At 37.9% G+C, this 23,715-nt stretch overlaps 1 protein-coding gene and 1 pseudogene across 13 annotated transcripts in view; one reads left to right on the top strand and one right to left on the bottom strand.

Annotated features, from left to right (window-relative positions):
- The window catches only part of Fmn1 (formin 1), a 378,745-nt gene that overhangs the window by 336,953 nt on the left and 18,077 nt on the right, over positions 1-23,715 (top strand). For all 13 annotated transcript variants that reach the window (XM_033765033.1, XM_033765032.1, XM_033765037.1 and 10 more), the window contains 2 exons: positions 14,173-14,224; positions 18,997-19,146. In XM_033765033.1, coding sequence (XP_033620924.1) covers positions 14,173-14,224; positions 18,997-19,146 — 202 coding nt within the window. The remainder of the gene's footprint in view (positions 1-14,172; positions 14,225-18,996; positions 19,147-23,715) is intronic.
- Positions 2,794-3,567, bottom strand: LOC104862786 (annotated as a pseudogene).

Below are 23,715 nucleotides of genomic sequence, written 5' to 3'. Positions count from 1 at the left end.
TACAAATAAAGGGCAAAATAAAAAATAGATAATAGGATGCAGGGAGATCTCTTTCAAATGGGAAGGAAAATGAGATAGAAGGAGGGAAGGGGAAGGAAGGAAAAGGGGATTTAAAAAATTGAAAAAATAAGGAAATAGAGCTTTTGCAAATGGAAAGGAAAACAAGAGCTGGAGGGAAGAGGGAGGATGGGAGCAGAAAGGGACAAAAAATAAGAATTCAGATGTGTTATGTACATGTACAAATTTCCCATGATAAATGTGATCATGTACTGCAAACATGTAATAGTATAAAAATTTTTAGGGCCCGGGGATTTAGCTCAGTGGTTCAGTTGCCTGCTTCACAAGGTCAAGGTCCCAAGTTTGATCCCCCAGTACCAAAAAAAAAAAAAAAATTAAAACAAAAAGCAGGAAACTCCTTTATATATTCAGCACAATTTCACATCTAGGGAAAATAAAAATGACTATGTGATTATGAATGGATAATACTTTTCCATTTTTACATTTTCTCATATTTTTTTCCTTTCCCTTATTTCCCTTCCCCTACACTTCCCACTGTCCCTACACCTTTAGCCCTTTTCTTCCTATTTCACATTACTAATTATCCTGTTAGGATCTTCAGTATTATTTTAGTTTTTCACACCAGAGAAAATATTCAGTATTTACACAAGTATGACTTATTTATTTCACTTAGAAAAAAGTTTTTATTACTGTGAAAAAATACTTAGGGAGCAGGTTGGATAGGTCCATATTCAATATGGCTTGATTATCTCAACCATTCTAATCATTTTCTCTAACAACATCTACTGGCTACTCTGTACTGTAAATATATTCAGCTCCCAAGGTGAATTAATGTTAATAGAAGCCATTCTTTAGAAAAAGACCTGTGCATTATTTTCATTTTTTTCTCAATTGTCCAACTATTCTATAATGAAGATTTATTACACATTAAAATTAGGAGAACATATAAAAATTTGCTTAAAAGGAAAAAAAGACACTCTAAGTTTCATTCTTATTGAATCTATTTTAAAATTGTTACTAAAGTGAAGTGTTTGTTTGTTATTTTTGTTATTTTTACCAACAAAAGCTTTCCACAAGAAGATGCCAAATATTATGGAAAGGCCACTCTGGAAGAATTTGCCTGAAATTGTGTTAAACTCTCTATTGGCACTTTGGTCTCAGCAGTCGTATAGATAATGTAGTCACTTTTTAAACCAAGCCTAGTACTTTTGTTTCCTTTTCCTAACTGATAATGATCACTTGAGCTGATGGTCATTCTCCATATCTTCTATTGGCAGAACAAATTAAATGTGTTTAATGTGGAAAATATGTTCTGCAGTATGTTCTTTGAGAATCTCAGTTTTCCCAGTATTTTCTTTCATTCGAAATATTGCCCAGAAAGCAGACTGTCGCTGGTCCTCATCCCACTTAGATACATGATGACATCAAAACTATTAAAGCCATGTAGTTCTTGGGTACCATTACTAGTGAACCTAAAACTCCCTCCTACAATAAATTCTTGACTGAAGAAAAAGTAGATTAAAATGTACTTTGATATTCAAAGTAATAGCAAGTATGGGGGAAGTTAGATATTTAAGAGTTTCCCGAATATACTTAGACTTTGTCAGGGTTTCATAAGGAAACTGACTTGAGAACAGCAGTGGTTGCTCCATGATTATTTGCAGGACATTCTGGTGGTGCATTCACTTTTGCGACTGAACATATGAACAATTATTTCTCTAGAGGGAGTGCTTCCACTTAACAAATGCCGTAAACTACAGAATAGAGGATTAGTGTAAATAAATTTAGATGAAGAAGAAATCTCCTTTAGAAAGGTATGAGTGATGTATTGTATTTTATCTCATGTGCAAGTGTGGCATTTTCCTCTCCCTTAGTTTTAGATAGTTAAGGTCAATCTTAAACTAAGGTCAATCTTAAGCTATTAAAACCTCGCAAAACAACTTTTTAGCTGAAGTGTACTCTTTATAGTGTGATAAAAACCACTCATACTTCCGAACAATTCATAAAAATATGTGGACTAGTTGCTTTATAAAGATTATAGAATTTCACATTGGTGTCCACGTATAAGATATAAAGGACTTCAATGTAGGTGACTGTCCAGGTAAATTTAATTTGTACAAGTGCTTGTTTTTCAGTTATGACATTTTTCTCTTGTCTCATTTGTGACATGACAATTTTATAGTTTTAAGCAGGAACCTATGAAGAACACCAGTGTGATGTACTGAAAATTACACTTGACTGAGGAGCAAGTTTGTTCCTTTTGCCCAAGACTGGTTGAGTGACCTTAGGAAAGTCACTCCCAAAGTGTACTGCACTGCATGCCAACAGCATCTGTTGCTTTTTCTGATTATGCTAACTGGAGCTTGTTCATCAAAAAGCAATTAAAAACATGTGGGAAACAAAAACTAACTCAACTGGAGAGGCAGAAGTAGCAACTGTAATACTTGGTGTATTACCTTCTGATATTTTAATATGATATTTTGTGTATCTGTATTACTTCTTTGACATATTCTAACACAATTGTTTTGCAGTTTAAGCTTTATGTACTAATAAGAAAACAAAAATTTCAAGACATTATAATTATGTCAAAAGAAATAATGTCTAAACAAACAGTATGAAGAATATGTCTAGAATATATCTTATATTTTATTTTGTGCTTTCAAACAACAATGTGTTTGGTTTTAAAGTTGTAATCCTAGTAGCTAATATAACATTCAAGTAACACATATTTCAATAATTAGATTTTTAGAAAAATAATAACTAAATTATATAACTCTAAGAAAACTTGCTTTTACTACAATTTTCAAAATATTGCTGTTTAATTCTTCTACAGAAAGCAAAGAGTTGTTATAGTTTTTCATCTCCTCAGAAAGTCTGTCACTGACCAACTGTGTGGTGAGAATGGTGTACAGATGTCAAATACCAATGCATCAAACTCAGCGGGCTGCTTATTGAAGAAATATGATTGTGTTCCCGGTCTTTGAGAAAGAGCTTGACAGCACTGGCCAGCATCTTCTAAAGCCTGGTCTGAAGTCTTCTTTCCCCATCCAATAGCTTTCGTCTTATGCTGACATCCCACTGTTTCTGATAGGCAGAAATATGACTCAGAGGCCAAGAGTTAAGGAGATCCATGCCTAACATGAGCAATCTCCCCTACTGTGGTAGCTTCATCACACCATTAAAGATATAATTTCACAGTCAGCCGCATCGTAATTCCATGTAAGCTTTCATTTCTGCTTTTTGTTCTTCATCCAACCCATGATTATGAGAATGGCCCTTTAAAGAACTGAACTACAGGACCAAGTTCAGATACGGAGTGATTTTCCTCGTGAATAAAGGGTCCTTCACAAGATGGAGACCTACATTCTGCATTTGCCCTATAACTTTGATAAGAAAATTACACATCTGCAAAAAGGCATCAGTAGAAAAAGCTGCATTATTAGAAGGCAAAATGTGTTCACCTTTCAATTGCTGATATAAAGTAGCATTTTCAGGCCAGGGTTTGGTAGCTGAGATCTGGGAGACAAAGGCTTCTGCCACTAAAGACATGTAAGCTGGGTAGTGTTGTGTCTGCTATTTCATATTCATTTTTCACTTATAATTATGTCATACCATTTTCCCATGATATTCTTTGCAAGAAGGATTTGGGTTAAGTGGATCCAGTAAGTGTTTCAAGCCTTGGCAACTTTATTGTAGGGTTACACATGTTACTAAAGGAAAAATAGAATGCTCAATTACTCAAGTCTTGCAGGAATCCAAGAAAAGTTGGACAAGAAAGTGCTATTTATGACAAATAATTGTGATGGTAGTGGTAATAATGATTATAGTAATTGACATTTATTGAGTGAATGTGCCAGATGCAGTGGCCAAGCACCTGACAAATATATCTCTTCATTATTACAACTGTCTAATGTAGGTCTTATTATTACTTCCATTCAAAAGCTAGACAGCCAAGTGTTGGCCAAGTTAAACAGCTTATGCAAACCCAACAGTTAGAAAGGAATGGCACATTTTGAAGCTTTGGCTCCACCATTATTCACAATATAGTGCCTACCTTGTATGTGAGTTGGAAGTTTTAAGTGATGTGTACAAATGCCTTGGCACATACTGAGCATTCAGTCAATGTTGGCCATGATCAGCTCCCACCAGCACCCATCTGATTATCCTGCTCAGTTCCATTATACTACTACATGAGCAGCCCATCAGCCAGTACTGACTACACTGCATATCAATAGCTGTGACTGTGTGGTGCAAGGGAACACAGTCCAGTATATCATTGTATTACTGGAAACTCCAGTATCTGTTCAGTTGCCTATTTAACTCACTTTAAATTGTGGCATGAGAGGTTTGTACTAGGTAACTTCTTAGGTACTCATGACTTCAAAGTTCTCATGTGTGAGTTGTATTTTAGCTAGTGTACAATTGACAAACTAAGGTGTGAAGAATCAAATGCTACCCCTAAATAATACAGTATTATCAGAAGCAGTCGTGGGAAATTTTTAAAAAGTAAGTAGTAGAGTTTTTTTCAATTTGATAAACGAGGTACTTTTCTTTAGACTCATTGAATACCAAGTACTAAAATGCATTTATATAAATATTATGTGCATTTAGACAAATAAATGAAATCCTTACTTTTGAAGACTACTACATGAAATCATAAATGAACATATGGCATATTACCACTCTGTTTATGAACCTGCTGCAAATTCAAATTAGCAGCTTCATCAGTAGTCATTCTTAACATGGATGAGACAAGTTGCTGACTTACAAATACTAGGTTTATAATCGCAAGTGCTAAGTATTTAAGGAAAAATTTCCAACAGCAACAACAAAAACTCAACACATACTGTGCCTTTCCAGAATTATGCATCTTTAGGTTAGGGCTGATACCAAGATATGACAGAGTTGTTTGGGAGAGGGGACTTCTTTCCAGTAATAGTATACCTACAATTTCTCACCAGTGGTTATTAGAGCTTTCTGACTCTAAATGTCATGCTTTTAAACCTTCACAAAAGTTTTGATGAAACAAAGTGAGAGCAGCCCTCTTTGAAAAATCTACCTTCTTTGCAATAGCTTGTATTTTCTACATGATGACTATTCCCCGAAGCTATAAGAATTCAATATTCCACATAAACACCTAAAAATCTCCTAAAGTAGTATAGGGGGTCTGACCCCTCTCTTTGGGAATGAAATAGCTACAAAACAAGGTAGGTATTATAAAGAAACGGGACTTATGTATTACTATTCTCCAAATGAAAAATCATGTTTTACAAATATGCCTATTTAGTTATATCTATGAAAAAAACTAAAAAATAACATTTTAAAAAGATATATGTACTTTCTATTAATGCAAATAAATGCAATGTATGCATTGGCCTAGAATGTGTTATAACATGGAGAATTTCAGGCTCTGTTTGAGAATGCAACCACCTGCCTCCCATTAATGTTAAATGAGCTCTCACTGGATTATTCTAAAATGATCCACAGTCTGTTTTAAAGCATCGAGAGTCAGGAAATTTAGAATGAAAGCTGAAATTCCATCTTGGAACTTTCTCTTTGGTGCCTATATTTCTGTGGCAAATGTTTATTAGTACAGTGCAACCCCAAGGCATCACCTTAGCATTTGAGAATTCTGGAGGAAAATAACACCCCCTGGGAAGTGGCAAGGATGTTGGAATGTGTATTAGATTGTGAATCAAAAACCTGGACTCTGCCACTATTAGTGTGACCCAGGAAGGTCACCTTCATCAGGCTGGGCTTCCATTTTCTCTGCCATTAAATGAAATGGCTAGCCTAGATTAGAGCTAGGTAATGGTTACACTGTCTTGCTCTCTCAAGTATTTGTATTAACCTGAAGCCAAGAAATGGCTGTGTACAGATGGTTCTCTTGACTATGCAAAAGCAAAGGGAAAAGGTAACAGAGTATTAACAGCTCATTTTAATGGCTTCCTTTCAGAAGAATGAGTGTTATTCTTCATAAAGGTTAAAGGCTGATGGTTGTGTCGATATTGCGAATGGCTAAAAAACTTACCTGGTGGGGAAAGTTCTAATGTGAAGTGAAGGTATGAGAGGGAAAAAAGTCATAAAATTCTACAGTGGGTGGACTTGGGAAGTGTAGAGAAAATCTATTTCATTTAGATTGCAGGTGTACTCACATAGGGTTCCCTCCTAAAATTGTGACTTGATAAAACATTTGCTTTTGCAGTTTTACTGTAGAGACTAGCTGTATAACCCGATGAACATTTAAGCTTATATTATGGTCCTCTTTTTTTTTTTTAAGTACCAGGGGATTGAACTCAGATCCTTGCACTTGTGAGGCAGGCGGCGGAACCAATGAGCTAAATTCCCAGCTATATTGTGATCCTTTAAAATATAGTCATCAGTAAACAAATAATTGTTATACTCATCACAAAATATAAAAGAATACAATTCTTTTCATTGTATATAAAACCAGGAACATTTTATAGTGCTTTTTAATTCAAGTTGTTACACCAATAAGATATTCAGTGAGGTATTTGAACATTATCTTACATAGCTTTAAAAGTATAAAAATGTAGATGGCTAAAGATCATAAATCAATTCTAAGTGTGATTTGTCTCCAAATGATTGTTTTCAACTGTTTATGAGGGAATGACACCAAATGCTCTAGGTTCTCCACCGTATATATTGAGCGACTTATTCCTAAGAATCTAGAAGAGTCCTCGTGCTATACACATGGTAGGAAGGGGAGGGGACTGAAAAAATAGCTGTTTAAGTCATTGCTTTTATTGTGTGAATCAGGTGATGAGACCTGGTTGAGAATAGCCGCATGTGCAAGTGTTGCATGATACCAGTATCCCTCTTTCTTTGATGCCTTTAAAAATGTCCAAATTCAGTTAATGAAGTACAACTGAAAAAGGCAGATTAAAAAAACAAAAACAAAATGGTGAGACAGATGAGCTCTGGAAAGTCTGGATGAACTCAAAAAAGATCTAGGCTGAAAGTAGACTAAATAGTTTGTTTTGTTTTTTTTTAAAGACTTCTTTTATCAGGAATTCTTTGATTTGATGACTCTGATGACCTCTTCAGTACTTCAGTATGTTGCCTCTTATTTGCTGCTTTCATCAGAGGTCTGAGCTTTCCAGTGTGCTTTGTCCTCATGCATGTTACATGGAAATTAAATGCTGCCAGTATGCCAGGAACCTTGACACCACATCATCCCACAGTGTGTGCCACTGTAGACAGACAATCCACACGTGGCCTCTTGGGCTCTTTACCTTACCGTGCAGCTAGATATTTGCAAATGAAAACCCTGCAGCAGACCAGAGCTGATCACTTTTCCAATTTAACCGTGACTAGAAAAACTAATAAGATAGAAGGCTAGATAGGATATTATCTTTCGTGACCAGACATACCAAGAGAAAAAAATTAAGCCCTCTACAACTCCGTATTGCCATACCATGCTGCCTGTATTTCTTCCTTTTCAGGCGTATGTTTCAAAAATTCTTCTTTTCAGTAGCGAGGTGCTTTTGCCTTTGTCTCCCGAAGGCACATGAGTGGGCAGCTTTCTGAGAAATGAAAAATGACCTCCGTGTTCATGTCAAAAGTCCATCACGTGACGTGAAGCACTGTCCCTTTGTCTCCTTGTTAGCATCAACCAGCTCCGCTAATTGTAAACCGTAATAAAAGCTGCTTCTTTACTGTGCATCCTGTCGGTTTATACCAGTCACATCAGGTCCATAAACCACAGTAGATTAACGTGTAATAGCTTGTATAAAGACTAGCAGGGAGATACTCCAAACTGTATCCTTTCCCCTCATTTTATAATTTGTTACCTCCTTCAGGGGTGTCCAATTGTGTATGGAATAAAACTCTCACTTTCTCTGAACAGTAGTGACCTTGTCCCACTCCTTTTTATTGTGTGAATAGCCTCCTCTTAAAAACCTTAGAGTTTGGGTATATTGAAATTATGAATGTTCTTGATCTTAAAAAGCGCAAGTAATTTTATTTATAAAAAAACTTTCCCTTTTTCTTATTTAACCTTGAAAAATATTTAGTGTATTTTTAAAATTCACTGTGTGACAAGTGACTCTCCAGGGTGAATGTCATCTGTGTCTCTAAAAATATTTCAATTTGAGACAGGACAAACCAGGATGGAACTAGGATTTTCTGACCCTTCACTATTACTTTACTCTCATTTTGTTGCAGACAAATGGTAGATTAGAAGTTGCACTGCCAAGGAATAGACCCTGGTTTCCTTGAGGAGATAGTGAGCGGGGACTATGTCTGTCAACAGGTTCTTCTGTTGCACCTTTATCATGTATCAGATAAGTAAGCTGAGTGCCTCCTGTATATTACTTGAGAAGAAATGCAATGAAACACTATATATGTTATAGTGATCTGCATGTTACTATCATAATTGTTTTGGGGCCCTGGGAGTGGTGCCCATATAAAATCTCAAATGTAATCCATAAATACTGTGAGTTCTGACTCTTCCACCAACAACCCGTTTGCCTCCTGCCCTCCCCTTGGGCCTCCCTATCCCCTAAGTCATAAAAGTACTGCTAATTAACAGCTCTGCAGTGGCCTCTGAGTGTCCTAGTGAAAGGAAGAGTCACTTTAAGTGCTTCGGTGTACTGAGGAAAGCATGTCCAAAGCCAGAATAGGTGGGCTTCTAGGAATCTTACATTGGATAATTAGCCACATTGTGAACGAAAAGGAAAAGTATTTGAAGGAAATTGAAAGTGCTATTTCAGCAATCACACAAATGATAAGAAAGCGAAGCAGCCTTATTGCCCATATGGAGAAAGCTTTAGTGGTCTGGACTGAAGATCCAACCAACCACAACATTCTCTTATGCCACAGCCTAACCCAGAGCAAGGCCTTAGCAAAAAGATTTAGAACTCACTAAAGGCTTAGATGTTTATTAGTGTGTTTTAGCATATTGTATCTTTAATGTATGTAAAGTAAATTTTTAAAAACTCAATGCTCTTACATACTTAATACACTACTGTGTAGTGTAAGCAAAACTTTTGGGAAACCAGGAAATTCATGTGGCTTATTTTATTGCAATGTTTGCTTTATTGCTATGGTTTGGAACCCAAGCCATGATGTTGCTGAGGTATGCTGTAATGGCATTTGCTCTAGCTAATCAATAATAAATGCTACCATTCCTGGGTGCCCATTATGTGGTAGTCATCGGTTAATCTTAGGTGTTCAGTGTGACTCATCATGAAAACTTTCTTACAAGGTAGATCTCATTCCCATTTTTATGAGTGAGGTTCAGCGGGGTTAAGTAACTTGCACAGTGTTGTCCAGTTAAGTTACGTAACAGAAAGTCAACCTAGGTCTCCCTGTCATGAAGCCCAAGCTCTGTCCACTCTATACCACTCCATTTAATTTTTCCATACCTACTAACCAAGTGGAAGTTTGAACCCCCAGAAACCTCAACATGACAATGAACATCAAAGATCTGACTGCAGAGATTTAGATTTAGCCACAACACTGGATGCCCATGTCACGTAACATGCACAACTTGTGAGAGTAGGTGTGATCATCTCCATTTTACAAGGGAGGGTACATGCAACTAGTCCACAGTATTTAAGTGACAGATTTGGCCTGAAAACATGGCATGCAACTATCTTGATTTTCATTCTCTGGGCCCAAAACTATTATATATATATTTTTTTCTTATATATATTATATATAAGGAAAGGACTATTTGTAGCACACAGAAACTTTTCAAACACTTTGCGGTGGGGCAATTTCCTGATAACTAATTACACAAAGAGGATCAAATGAAGCAAGAAACAAACTTCCAAGGCACTAAAGATTTACACTAGAACAAGAGTGGTCTTTACTCTGTAGAGGCTGCATGAAATAAAACCATACAAATACCTCTGAAACAAAACAACACACACACACACACACACACACACACAAACAAACACCTTATACAGATGCTATATTGCTTTCTCTTGGTGACGTGGATTTATGAAAAATAAATATTGGTTTTTTGTAGAAAAAAATAAAAGTTTAAGTAAAATGATATACAGTTTTACCAATGATAAAACATTGTACCTTGTGGAGCAAACATGCCTCTCAGGCCTCTCCAAGGACTTCGGAGATTTGCCCATCTCAGTGTACACATAGCCTTGATAAAGAAGCTTGGAAAGTAGAATTGATGTTTAAGTGAAGTTTCTCATTATTAGTGCTCTGAACTGTTTTTATTTCTTTTATTCTCTTGAAACCTGGGAGATTATTATCATTTTAAGCAGCTCTTCTAATCTCTTGATTTGTAAAGGAGTTTATAGGTCATTGCAGGTGAAGTGACTTAGAAAGAGAGGGAAGAGCAAGGAAAGAGTGCCTCTTACTTCCCCAAACTGATGGTACCTGACGCTACCTGACAGTAGTTTCCCCTACCCTGACTAGCAGTACCATGACTTGTTTTGAAAAATAAAGTACTTAATACTACTATCTATTTGGTTTTGTAGAAGATTAAGTCAATTCCATAGATCAATTCAGAGCCGCTACTTCTCAAAGTTGTAGGATAAGGGCAGTTTTTATCCAAGTTATCCGACCTTTAATTTAAATATCATCTCTCTTCTTTCAAGCCTTGTTCCCATGGTTCTGGCTGTTCAGACATACCTAATCCAGTAACAGAGGCTCCTTTCAAAGTTATCCATTTATGTTCTAGGCTTTTCCTGCTGTTCCTTATCAGAAATTCCCTATGACAGGTCTTGCTTTCTCAGGTTTAGCTGCCTGTCTTTTACAGTCATCCTTGTACGACTGGAATGAAAGTTGTACAAGGACCTTTGCTTGCCTCGCTGGTGGCGCTCAGCACCTACAGCAGGGACTGGCACATGGGATGGAAGAACAAATTCATGTGTTTTATGATGTCAGTTGCCAAAGCAGAGCCAGATATGGCCAGCAGGAATTTTTTTTTTTGTCTGGCAGAGTAATGGAAAACGTGTTCTAAAAATCGGGACTATCCATTTATCCTTCTCTAACGTCCCACTACAAAGGTAGAAGATCTGGTAATAGGACTAAGTGCATGTTCTCTCTTACATAGAGGATGACCCTTGCACTTCCCTTACCAGTCCCTAATGAGAAACAGATTAAATTTTAGAACATTGAGGTTCTTACACTTGGCTCATGGTTACCTTGTTTTTTGATGACATTAGAATTTGTGATTCCAATAATATATTTGAATTTGATTTTTAAGATATTTACAATATATAATGACATGGTTGGAAATTTCACACTTTGAGGAAAAAGAAATATTTCAGGCTGATAAAGGTTCTAAGTGACACCAGGGTAAGCAAGGCTTTTCTGTCAGTGTCCAGGTACAGGCCCTTTGCTTGAGAAAAATTGAGATCCTAGTCTAGGTTCTTCTCATTTTCCTTAAAGCTCTTTTCCCAACCCTCAGAGGTTCTGCAATATTTATTAATTGCCTCTTAGTAATACCTCTTTTTTCCTTTGGACATTGTTTTATCCAAATCACCATATTCATAGAGCCATTAAAGTCTTATCTACAGTTTAACTCAGTTTGAATACACTATTTTCTGTTGCTAAATTTATATGCAGTGACGGTGTGGCCACAGTCTACTTAGCACAGCATGGAAGAAGCCAGTTAGAAACCACCTGATGACGGAGAAAACCAAAGGTCCTCCAGGAAGACCACACAAGCCTCCAAGGAATTTCTCCCCTGTTTAGCCATGTGCATAGTTTAAAAATCACTGGATGAGAACAAATCACTAGTTTCACATTTTGGGGAACTTGGTAGCTTATGAGAGAGAGTCATTTCTCAGTATCTGATTAGCTGAGTTAACCAGATTTACTCACAGAGATTTCTGCTAGGAGCGTGGGGGTGGGGGAAGCTTGGTGGGAGGGAGATATACGGCAAAAAGATGGACCTAAATATGTCTTAACCTTATTTAAAATTATGTACTTCTTAGAAGGGAATGGAATTAATATGAGAAAATGAAAAATAATGGAAACAAAGTCATTGTAGATAGGGAGGGAGGGAGGGGTTGAAGGGAGGGCAGGGGAATGGGGAAAAAATAAGAACCAAGGTTGATTATGTAAAGGTACAAATTTCCAACAATGAATGTCATATTGTATACATTAAATGTACCAATAAAATTAATTAAAATACAAAATTATGTAGTTATCAGAGCCAAATCATTTTACTATTAAAATAATTATTGAAATTAGCTGTAGTGGATAATCTTTAACTTAGGCTCATATTCTAAGTATAAGGTCTTATGCTTGAGAAAGCTAATGACTTTTAAGTAAATCAAGATATGCATTTCAAAGCTGAAATTATTTACATAGATACTTTTTACACTTAGGGTTATAATCAAAAGCAAGGCAAATGGAGTTACTCTCTTGAAGCTTACATTATGTTGTATAGTGGTTAATTGTATAATAACATAAGTTGTTGTGTAAAAGAGTAGTCTGTCAGGTAGATAAAGGTGAAGGAGAAACAGAGGTAAAGCAGGAGAGTAGAGTATGAGGGGGCAGCGGGGAAGATGAGGGATGGCAAGGGATGGTTTTTCTTTGGTGGGGCCCACGTAGGTGGGTACTTGAGCGGAGGCCTGGGCTCCAGGCGGAGGAGCGGGTGATGCACAGATCCACAGGCGCACATGGTTAGTGTGATGGAGCCACAGCAGGATGCACAGGGCTGGAAAGAAATGAACACAAGAAACGAGTGGTGTCTCCAAGAAGCCAGGGAGCAGACTCACAGGGCCTTCTAGGGTCTAGGAAGACTTAAAATGTTACATCCAGGGTGCTGAAAATCCATCAGAAATTTTCAGTAGGGGGCACCTTGATAAAACTTACATTTCCAAATGAAAACTTACATTTCCTTCATTTCCGCAATGAGGACGATGATTATGAGGCACAAGTAATGCCTTTCATATCCTGTGTTGATCACATATTATGCACTAAGCTCTCTGCAGGTATTATCTCATTCAGTCTTTTTTTTTTCTTTTTATTGAGTTTATTGGTACATTTTAGGTATACAGTACAGTTACATTCATTATTGGGATCCTGTACCTTTACATAATAGGTCTTGATTCTCATTTTTCCCCTTTTCCCTGCCCTCCCTTTACCATCTCTTCCCCCATTTACAAACACTTTATTTCCAATTTTTCAGTTTCTCATATTTTTTTCCTCTCCCTTATCGCAGCTATCTGCTGTTGTCATTGTGACTGTTCTTGTAGGACAGATGTAGTAACTGTATTGGTCATGAGTGACTTGGTCCTTGCAAGTGGTAAGTGGCAGAACCAAGTTTCATCAAATGCTGTTCTAAATTCCTTTAATAGCTTTCATGGAGTATCACAACAGAGACTCAAGATATGATTGATTATCTATGTTCATTCACTTTATGTCAGTATAACTGCAAACTAAGAGTCTTAAAGCATAGCTTATATCACAACTTGCTAATTTTTTTCCCAGCATTTAAAAAGTATGTTATTTTCATATATAATACTATCTTCCAGTTAGAGAGAAAGTCCATATACAAGAACTACCGTATAAAGAAACCGCTCCTTATTAAGTAGTCCTTACAGAAGATGAGTTGTTTATCTGTAAATTCAGAATTATACCTCAGCATCACTAATTTTCTTAGGAATCTTATGTAGGCTTTTCAACACATTTAAAAACATTGTTTGAGAAAGGAGTCCAGAGGCTTCCCTACACTGCTGAGGAATTAGAGTGTGAGGCAAAGTGTATGGGGATTCTCATGAATTCGCTTGAATCCCGACAGAGACACTGCAAGCACTACTGGATTTATTCCATTTTGGAACAGGGAGAACTTGATGGTTACATGGCGAGGCTCACAAGGGGGCGATAGCTCAGTGACCACATGTGCCAATCTGCCTAGCATTGTTCCTATGTATATCTTTGTCTGGGTATAATTATAAATATTGTTTCCTTTTACTCTTAAAGAATGTTCCAGAAGAAACAACACTGTTAGCTATCGTTGTTTTCAACAAAGCAGTCTGGTAGATGTAGCCAACTGAATGCTATCTCCAAGACCTGTGGTAGGAACTCACAAACCCCTGTGTTCAGACTTATTATAATAATTAGTGGGTATAAATAAACTATAAGATTACACAGGAGATGTGGTAGGATAAAATAGTTGTAATCATGGTTATTTTTCTTTTACAGCCAAAAAGGAGCATAAAATGGAAGAAAGTTACTTGGAGAATGCACAAATGAGGTAAGCAGTGCTAACTTGAGCCCTCCTTTGTTTGAGTATATATTATTTATTGTGATTATTTAGTATGCTCCTACTAGTATCGCTTGCAACCAACCACCTGTCTCCAGAACTTTTTCATCTTCTTCAGCTGAAACTCTATACCTGTTAAGCACAAATTCCCCATCCTTCCTCTCTCCCAGCCTTGGCAGTCACCACCCTCTTCCTATTTCTGTGACTTTGACTGCTCCAGCCTCCTCATCGGAGTGATAGAGCCATGTAGAATTTGTCTTTACATAATTGGTTTATTTCACTTTTATGACCCTTGAGTAGCCATTCTTTTGTCTTCATGTGTTGAAATTGTGACTCCATCCATGAGCAGTAAGGTTTGTTCTGGAGCTGGGATAGAAGAGCCGTGGCGGGGATATTTGGAAATACTTTTCCCAGGAAGCAGAGCACCATCCAAGTGTGACTCATCTGCCTCACACACGCATCATGACACAGTTGTACCTGGCTGCCCCTCCTCCACTCTGCTCCTGAGCCACTTCATGGAAATTAGAAACAACTTGATCTTTGTCAGCATTACAACTCGATTAAACTAATTATTGCACATAATTATTGCAATAATAGTAAGGACACTTACTATGCTTTTCCTGAGATCCTAGAGGATATTGTAGACATAGGACAGGTGGGGAGAAGGCACTGGGCTCTGTTTATAGAAAAATCCTTCTAGAAGTTAAGGGAGGCTCAGAGTTCTGGTCAATTTTTGCCTACTTCACGTCTCTTCCTACTCCTGCCTCTCCAAAGTCAGACCAAAGCAGAACCAGTACAACCTGATAATCTTCAGTTTTGATCCCGTAGGGGTTTTTCTCTTTTGTTTGTTAAGCAAATCAGTCATCTTGCATATCCCACACTCCTAAGAGTGTGAATGGGTATGTTCTGAGACATTCATATTGAGGGAAGGGATGAATTTGCTGGTACCAATTCTAAAAGTACTAGAAAATTAGCTAGGGGGAGGAAATAGCATTTAAGGAAAGAACAAGCTTTACAAATAAGAGAAAAGTTTCCTGGTTGTGAATTTAAATGTGGATGCACAAACTAGAAATGAACCCTCTCTTTGTCTAGCTACAACGTTGAAGCTTCTGAAAACCCACACACAGTGTTGGCTGCCCTACTTTGACAGGTACCAGCATCTAGCCTTGCTTCCTACATAAATGCCAGCAAAATTAAAATGCTGATGAAAGCCAAGATTAAGGCAAATTGTGTAGTTTTCTAGGTGCAGACATGTTCCTGAATTATGAGCATCATCCTATCATTATAATTGTTGAAAACTAACACAGGTTGCTTAGATTCGTGTACCCCGTCCCTGTGACCTTATCTCTATACTAAGCTTTCCTGGTGCAATGTGCGAAGTGAGTTTGTGCCCATGTTGTGGAAACATTCTTCATGTAGAGAAGGGACGATCAAACAGGGCACACTGGTGTTAGGCCTAACAGAAATTCAGCTTCCGGAGTAGATGTCAAAGTTCTAATCCCTCTTCAAGGATTCCTTTTTGCTGAAGGAAAAGGGGGCCCACCTTCAAGGGGCTGAAGCTGCTGCTGCACATTAGCTATGCTGAGAAGAGTCATAAATTCTGGTTGTCAGCATTTCCCGTGGCTTTGTGGTGAAGGTAGTCTAGCTTTCATGTCACCAATGAAATATGTTAGATCCCATCTTTAATGTACAAACCACAGTTGTTTGGTTACACTCTTTAAGGAGCTGTGGTCAGTGTTGCAATATTCGTGTGAGATTTGGTAAATTCTTATGTTTTATTCTCAAGAGAAACAGTTTACTCTGAGGCTAAGGAATATTTGCTTTTCCTAAGCAGTTTTTGAAGGCACGCATGTAAAATAGTAACTGCATGTGTTCTTCTCTGGCATCTCAACACTATAAAAGCAGAACTGCTCACTTTGCTTTGGGCTCTTTGATATAACCATTGTCTGTACTTTCAAAATGTTTGGCCAAATTAAAATGGTATCAATCAGGCTTAGGGACTAAGACTGACATTTTTTTATAACTTGTATAAAATATATGATCAGAAATCAGTCTTTTACAAGTTGAACCCTTTGTTAGAATGATCCACTGACAGTCTGAAATTTCAGAAAGCATGATTGACCCTTTGATTCCTGTCCATTGGAAAAAATTCTCTTGGTGGTTACTTATTAGTAATTTTCTTGCCCAAATTTTGAAGTTTATCAATGGTCAGTCTTCTGTGAACCACAACAGAACTTGAGATGGAAAGAGTTTTATCTAAGGAGGACAATAGTTAATCTTATTGGATAGTTGTGGGCTCATAGGCTGATCCTAAATAAAGATGTAACACTGCAATCAGATGAGGCCCATCCTCGAGGGACCTCAGCTTTACCAGAGATGCAGAGTACCAAACATAAGCTGTGCTCTTGAGTCCATTTGCTTCTGAAAAGGATCACTTGCTTTTGGATATTCCAGGACACTTAGGGGGGAAATGCTGAAATGGGGTTTTTCTCCCCCTGTAAGAGAGAGAAGCAAGCAGGGCCTCATACAAACAAGCAGGAGAGACCTGCAAGGACAGTGGTTAGCTTCCCTAGAGGTGGGAAAGGGAGCCCCATGATGGTGATGTGCTTCTCTCGGGCTCTCTGAAAACTGCCAAACAACACTGGCATTTTCTGAAGATGCCCCAGTATCTGCTGCATCTTCATCTCTCAGTCAGCATTTCAGTAATGCCAGAGGTGTTGGGCTGATCAGTGAATCACACTGATGAGATTTATAGTTTTCAGCATATGAGCCATGAAGTAGGAAGATGATTTATTCCTCTGAACATAAAAAAAATGGAAGTTTCTCTTTTCTATTAATACACAAAAAAATCTTTATCTATACAAGAGGTAAACAGAAAGAAGAAAGATGGCAGTGTTCCCTCCTGGGAGCATTGCATGTTCTGTGTGATACAGTAGGTGGCCAACTAAGAGTAGAGACAGAAGAAATGACTGTTTAATTACTTGAGTACCTATGTCAGTGAACTGAGTCATTAGAAGAAAAGAGCAGAAATAGCAATTTACAAGGAACCAGAGGACCCGAGTTCTAGGCCCAGCTCTGCCAATGCAGGAGGTGGTTCAGTCTTTCCAGGCCTTTGTTTCTCATCTGTATAATGAGAATATTGGAAAAGTCAACCTATCATCCCTTCCAATTCTGAAGTCCTGTGACCGTAGGAAACTCATGGCCTGTTCCTGTAAATTACAGAACTCATGCCTTATGCACTCCTATGCTCCAATCCATAGAATTTGATTTTTAATGAAAAAACAGAATATGCTGTGGCTCATGCATGTAGTTTTCTCAGCATTTTGACTGTCGTAAGATTGGGAGTTATGTCTGGGCCATGAAAGTAGACTTGCTGCTTTCTTCCGTTACTTGTTTTGTTCTAAAATGTGTCGTGTTTGGAATTATCAGAGAGCCTCTTAAGAGATTACTAGAGTTACTGCCTTTATCCACTTATGCACTTCCAGTCTTGTAATAACTGGGGTTCAGAATTCCCTGACCAGTAGTTTTAATTTGCATTAAAAACAGATTTGTTATTTACAGAAGCACAAAGAATTTATGAGACTCAGTTCCAGCTTGGATCTCACCTAATCGTAGCCATGGAATCAATTAACAGTTCATCTGTGAAATGTGATAAAATCTTATGAGATACATATTGCCCAATAACTGAGAACGAGATGAAAGTATGCCTCGTAATAGTAATGGGGCTTCAGGGTTTTACAATTGCCATTGAATAGAGTTCCATTAGAAGCTCAGTATTCGGGATGGCCACAAAAAAACCACACTATGCCTGAACAGATGATAGAGCATTGAGTAATAAACCTGGCCAGCCAGTCCTGCTTTGATTAGTTTCCAACACCCTTGAAAAGGGGGCTGTTTGAGTGTTCTTGCTCATGGCAAATGAGCCTGTGAGGCTTGGGGTGGGTAGGGGTGAGGGGGAAGATTGAGTGCAGAGCTATAAATTGCTGCAAAGCTGGTGCCTCCAAGAAGGGCTGCTTGGGAGGCCCGGCATTGTGGTGTACAGTGTGCTTTCATGGGATAAGTCTCGGTGCTATCTGGGAATCTGCTTTCGAAAAACTGAGCTCTTTTCCAACCAGATTGGAAGTCATTTTTCAATCATGTCTGTTTTTGTACTGTTGGTGCTTGATATTTTTATATTAAATCCTGCTTTAAAACTTATCACTTTAAAAGATCTCTTGTTTTACCCTTGAGAAAATTAAGGGTCATAGATGCTGAATGATCCACCCATGATTACAAAGCTGTAGTATGACAGGATATGGATAGAACTGATTTTCCTGATTTCCTGTAAAACATTCAACAGATTTATCATTTCAAGTGGGCCATCTGACTGACCACTCCTAGTGCTACAGACTCAATATGTCATCAGTGTTACATGGAATCATTAAACATAAAATGAAGAACATGGGTTAGTTTGTGATGAAGAACAAGCTCAAGAAGTTTGATATACATACCCCCTGAAGTTACTCATGCTGTCTTTCTGTAAAATTAAGGTGTGCCCATTTTCCACCATCACATTGTAATTCTTGATGGATCAGTTTGGGCCAACAGACTCTCCGAGGGTTGGGATATATCACAGTAGCTATGAGCCTGGGCTCCCACATTAGAGAACAGACATGTGGGAAGCTGCCCGAAGTGTTATTCCCACTCTCTGCCCTAATGGGTTTTGGTGCTGAAAGTTTCTCATCCTCTGCTTCTCTCCCTTTTTCTTCTCCTCCACAATGCAGCTTTCAAACAACTGTGGGATATTTTGGGATGAAGCCAAAGGCTGGTGAGAAGGAGATCACACCCAGCTATGTGTTTATGGTGTGGTACGAGTTCTGCAGTGACTTCAAGGCAATTTGGAAACAAGAGAGTAAAAACATATCGAAAGAAAGGTAAGGTTCTAATAAGGGAGTCTAGGAAACTGTCTTTTCAAACCTCCTGTATATGCGTATTTCACACAAGTCAGTGTTTTCCTTGGGATCCAGTGGGTGACTGAGGAGGATTATTGCCTCCAGGTTCCTAGGGCATTTTCAGGGAAAGCTTGCTGTCCACACAAGCAGATATGCTTGTGCAATCTGATAAGTTACACTTACTTAACTCCCTCCAATTACTAGCTAGTAAATGAAAGGGGAGTCATGCTAATTTGCAACAGATTGCTTCTCTGTGTATTTTCATGTTGGTCTAGGCTAAATGAGGCAGTCTCGCTGTTGCAGACAGTACAGACAAATAAAAGTGAATGCTTTTCCCATTAATATACTGAACTTGCATCAAAGGGAAATCTCCAAGGCTCAGGCCACACTTCACACAGTGTCGAAACCCCACACTGGATTTACAGCGTCACTTGTGACTCCCCGTATCCTGCTGAGGACATCAAACTGCATGCCGCTCAGCCTCCTTGCAGCCTCCTGATTTTATTAGTTGGGGGGTAGAAGAAAAAAATCAGTTCTGAATATAGGCTGTGTGTGTGTGTGTGTGTGTGTGTGTGTGTGTGTGTTTATTGTCCTTTTAGAGACTGATTTTGGCTGTTTATCAGAAAAAAAAAGCCTTTCTGCTTGATTATTGCTCTGATCAAGTTGCCATCATTCTGAAGAGCATGTTATGGGTTTAAACTTTGAATAGTCTGCCACTGGCTCTGGAGGGGGAGATGTATGAGAAAGTCATTCACAGTGGTGTGGGAGGGAACAAAAAGTTGTACCAGTAGGTAAGGGACCTTATTAAATTATAGCATCTATATCTCATTAAACATGTGTCAATTAAAACATAAATGTCTAGTGACATTGTTAAGAAAATAGATTGCTGACCATACCATGAAAAAAAAAATCTACCGATCTTGGGATCTGAATCGTTATTACTCTATGATCGTTTGCTTAGCTCATTAAAGTAAGTTGAAATTATCATCAGTTGAAATAAATTCTTATTGGAGAGTAGTGTGGAAAAGCAGGGGACCAGCTAGCCCTTCAGTTCTCTAAATCCACACTGGTAAAGCTGGAAACCCCCCAGGGAGTTCTGCGAGTACACCGTAGACACTGCACATAGTTCTTAGTGAATTTGTCCTCAGAACCCTAAGAAATAGTCCAGAAACAAGAAGCAACACCACAAACAGCAGAGAAGATAATTTGTTGATTTGCATTTAAAGAATCTTCTTTTGAAATACGGAACTGCATTCCACAGTAAGGAGTTTTCCCTGTCCCAGGAGTTAGACCACAATGATTGTGGGTTTGCCTGGGTAGTAGCATCCAGCCACCCTTCAGAATGCCATTTTCCATGATCCCCAGCCACAGGCTTTTGCAGTGTTGCTTCCTGGGTGCAGCTGGTGAATTGTCTACTTCACAGTCAGTAAACCAACACCTTGAAAGGTCAGGACTTCACAAGGCACTTTCCAATTCTCAGTTAGCAATTTCAGGGGTCTCTTCCTTTCAGCTATGTTTTACAAGATAGATCACCAAAGTTTTGAACCTAAAACCATGTCTCTCAAAATTAATGATGGCTCATAAAGTATTTTTTGAAGTAACTTCTTTAGATAAATCTATTATTAAGAAAGGTTTGCACATTCTGTATACTATTGTTCAGCCAATAACTGGCTGTTATTCAGAGTTTTTTGCTAAGTGAGGATTTATATGATTGTAATTTATTTGCTAAGGATTTTAGCTTTTAGAGTGTTACAATTGCATGGTCATAAGAATAAAATAAACAAATTATTTTGTCAGAGTTAGGTAAGACATAATATGGTTGCTCTGTTTGGACATTTATTTAATGATATTTGAAATTATAGTTTTTCATCATACTTTTCCCAGAAGTCCATTAGATCTCAACAACACTAAATGTCAAGTGATAACAAAACATCATTAGCAGGAATGGTACAAAGGCATCCTAAAATCCAAACAAAAACCTGATATAACTATTAAAGGAAAAAAAAACTATAGTTGGGGTACTCATCAGAAGAAATCGAATCCATTTGATTTTTGGATTTGAAGACCAATTAAAATCCAAGAAGTTATTGGGAAAAATCAACCATAGCATTTTCAAAGAGACAGATTCTACCACAAATAATGTTTTGTTTAAATTCTACTTCCAAATGAATTGAAAGTTTTTAAAAGTATTTTAGGCCACTTGCAGTTAATTTTAGGTGACAGAATATTTAGTTTTTCTGTCTAGCCTGTTTTTCATAAGCACATTTTAAGAAGTGAAACGGATGTCCCTCTGTGAGAAGGTAACAACTGCCCTCATCAATGAACAGTCTAAGTACACAAATGACAACAAAAATTCCCTGTGCCCTGTGAGTGAAAAAGAAACATTATCACTAAACTGGGGTTGGGTGTGTTCTGTGGTTGAGTGAGAAGAAGCCTAGTATTTACTGGAGATACTGTTTATCTGAAAATTAACTGCATTGTTAGAACAAGATACTGTATTTATATTTTCCTTGGCATTTAAGCCAGTCTTAAGGAGAAAAGCAAACTTCTGTATCTAGGCACAAACCCAAAAGCCCTTTTCCTGGTCCTTGAGTTTGCATCCGCAGTCACCGGGCTCCCCTGGTAGCAAGACAAGTCCCCTGGGTAAAGTGTATAATCCTTTCTATTACCCCTTCTGAGTAGAGGCAGTGCTCAGCAGTATAAAAAGAAAGAGAACTCTGGACAGAGTGAAACAACAGTCATCATTTTTACTTTTCACTCTATCATTAGTTTGCTGTGTGATATTGGGCTAGTCCCTTGTAATTATAGAGACCCAGTTGTCACATAAAACATGATTTGAATGAAGCAGAAATTAAATGTTAACTCTGATCTCTTCTAGCTCAAAATCTCTCTCAGCCTGTAAATCTAGAATCTGCTTTTTTTTTTTAGTAACCCCAGATCCTGTATGCTTCCTTTTTCTACATAATGCTTCTTGCCTCTTGCTCGAGTCCACTGGAGTCTGTATCGTAGGATACTTCAAGGCAAAGTCTGACAGAGGAATGGGAAGAAATTGTAGGCAGGATGGTTGTTTCCTCCTTGAAGTCAGTCATTTTTCCAGTTACCTTGCTTCACTCTCCACGCTCTTCTTGTAAAATACTAATTTTGGTCTTGAAGATCACATGTTTTAAATTGAGAGTGTACACACGCAAAATACTCTTCTCTCATCCATATCTAACACTGCATTTAGTGGTATATTACAGTGCACCAAGAGTTTACCTTATCCTCAGTGGCACCTCTGATTCAATATTACTTTTTCATGTACTTTTGTGTTTGTATGTTTTGATATTCAAACACCCAGACTTTTCTGGCATCTATGAAATCTACATGTTAACCATGTACAGTAGACTCTCAAGTTACAACTGGCCTGGCATCCAAACAACTTCTGTTACAACTGGAATTTCAGTTTTAATTTAACAACTAAAGTCCTGAGTTAGGACCCGAATGCCAGCCATTTATGCTTCCAGATGGTCTCAGAGACAGATTTAACCTTTACAGAGTTCTAGAAGGAGCATTACAGCATCCTTCCCTGTGTGGGGTTCATTGAGTAATGCTGGGCCAGTGTCTCTCTAAGGACACTGAGGTCTGCCTGTATACAGGAGAGAGACACTGAAGGCTGTGTAGAGGAGGTTGAACCTTCAATTGACCAATTTGAGTTACATCCAGCCCTCTTGAATAAATTGAATTGGTAAAGTCAAGGGTCCACTGTATATGTATTTACAGGGAGATCATCTAATTTTTGCTGCTACCTTTTAGGCTACTCTTTACTCATTTTCTGCCCTTTTTTGTTGATTAATTGCTCTGGGATGTAGGATCCTTACTTATAAAGTATTTCACCATTTAGAATATCTAGGACTGTTCCCAGATATGCCCACACATGTGTACAAACCACTGCCACCCACAAAACAAGCTATGAATTTGTAAAAGGTGAAGAAGGCCCAAGAGAGTCATGACTTCAGAAATAAAGTCTGGGTGAATAACTCTCCCTGAGCCAAAACAAACCTTAAAAGTGCCATTAAAAAACCCATAATGTATAAGTAATGAGTGAATAAGGAGTTTAGCGAATTTTATGTGAAATGCAAATAAGATATTTCATTATACACATAATGAATTTATGCCACAGGGAATGATGCTTTGTTTTTCTAATCTAGTTGAAGGTATTCCTTGCAGCTATTATGGTTAATTATGCAATGGCCAGGCCTTGACAGCAGATTGTTTCAAATGGCATCAAAGTTATCCCAAAGCCTTTTCTTAGCACTTTCTCCTGCTCAGGTAGGCTTTAGGACCAAGAGCTGGGGACTAAGTGAGGCCATCCCTCAACCCACAGAGGAGCCATTGATGGCAATGAGGACATTGCAGAAATTCATCTCTCTGCATGATAAAGTAATTCCTGGATAAAACTCCATCAACTAAAATTTTTTTTTATTGAATTCTACTTTTCTAATGGCTTACATATGAGTCACTCCAGTAATTTCTAACAAGTAAACTTTTTTTTTTTTTTTTTTTTTTTTTTTC

Source organism: Fukomys damarensis, unplaced genomic scaffold (assembly GCF_012274545.1).
Source record: "Fukomys damarensis isolate Sample0158 unplaced genomic scaffold, DMR_v1.0_HiC HiC_scaffold_17, whole genome shotgun sequence".
Taxonomy (NCBI): Eukaryota; Metazoa; Chordata; class Mammalia; order Rodentia; family Bathyergidae; genus Fukomys; species Fukomys damarensis.
Note: the sequence above shows the minus strand (reverse complement) of the source record. Positions and strands in the feature narration are given on the sequence as shown.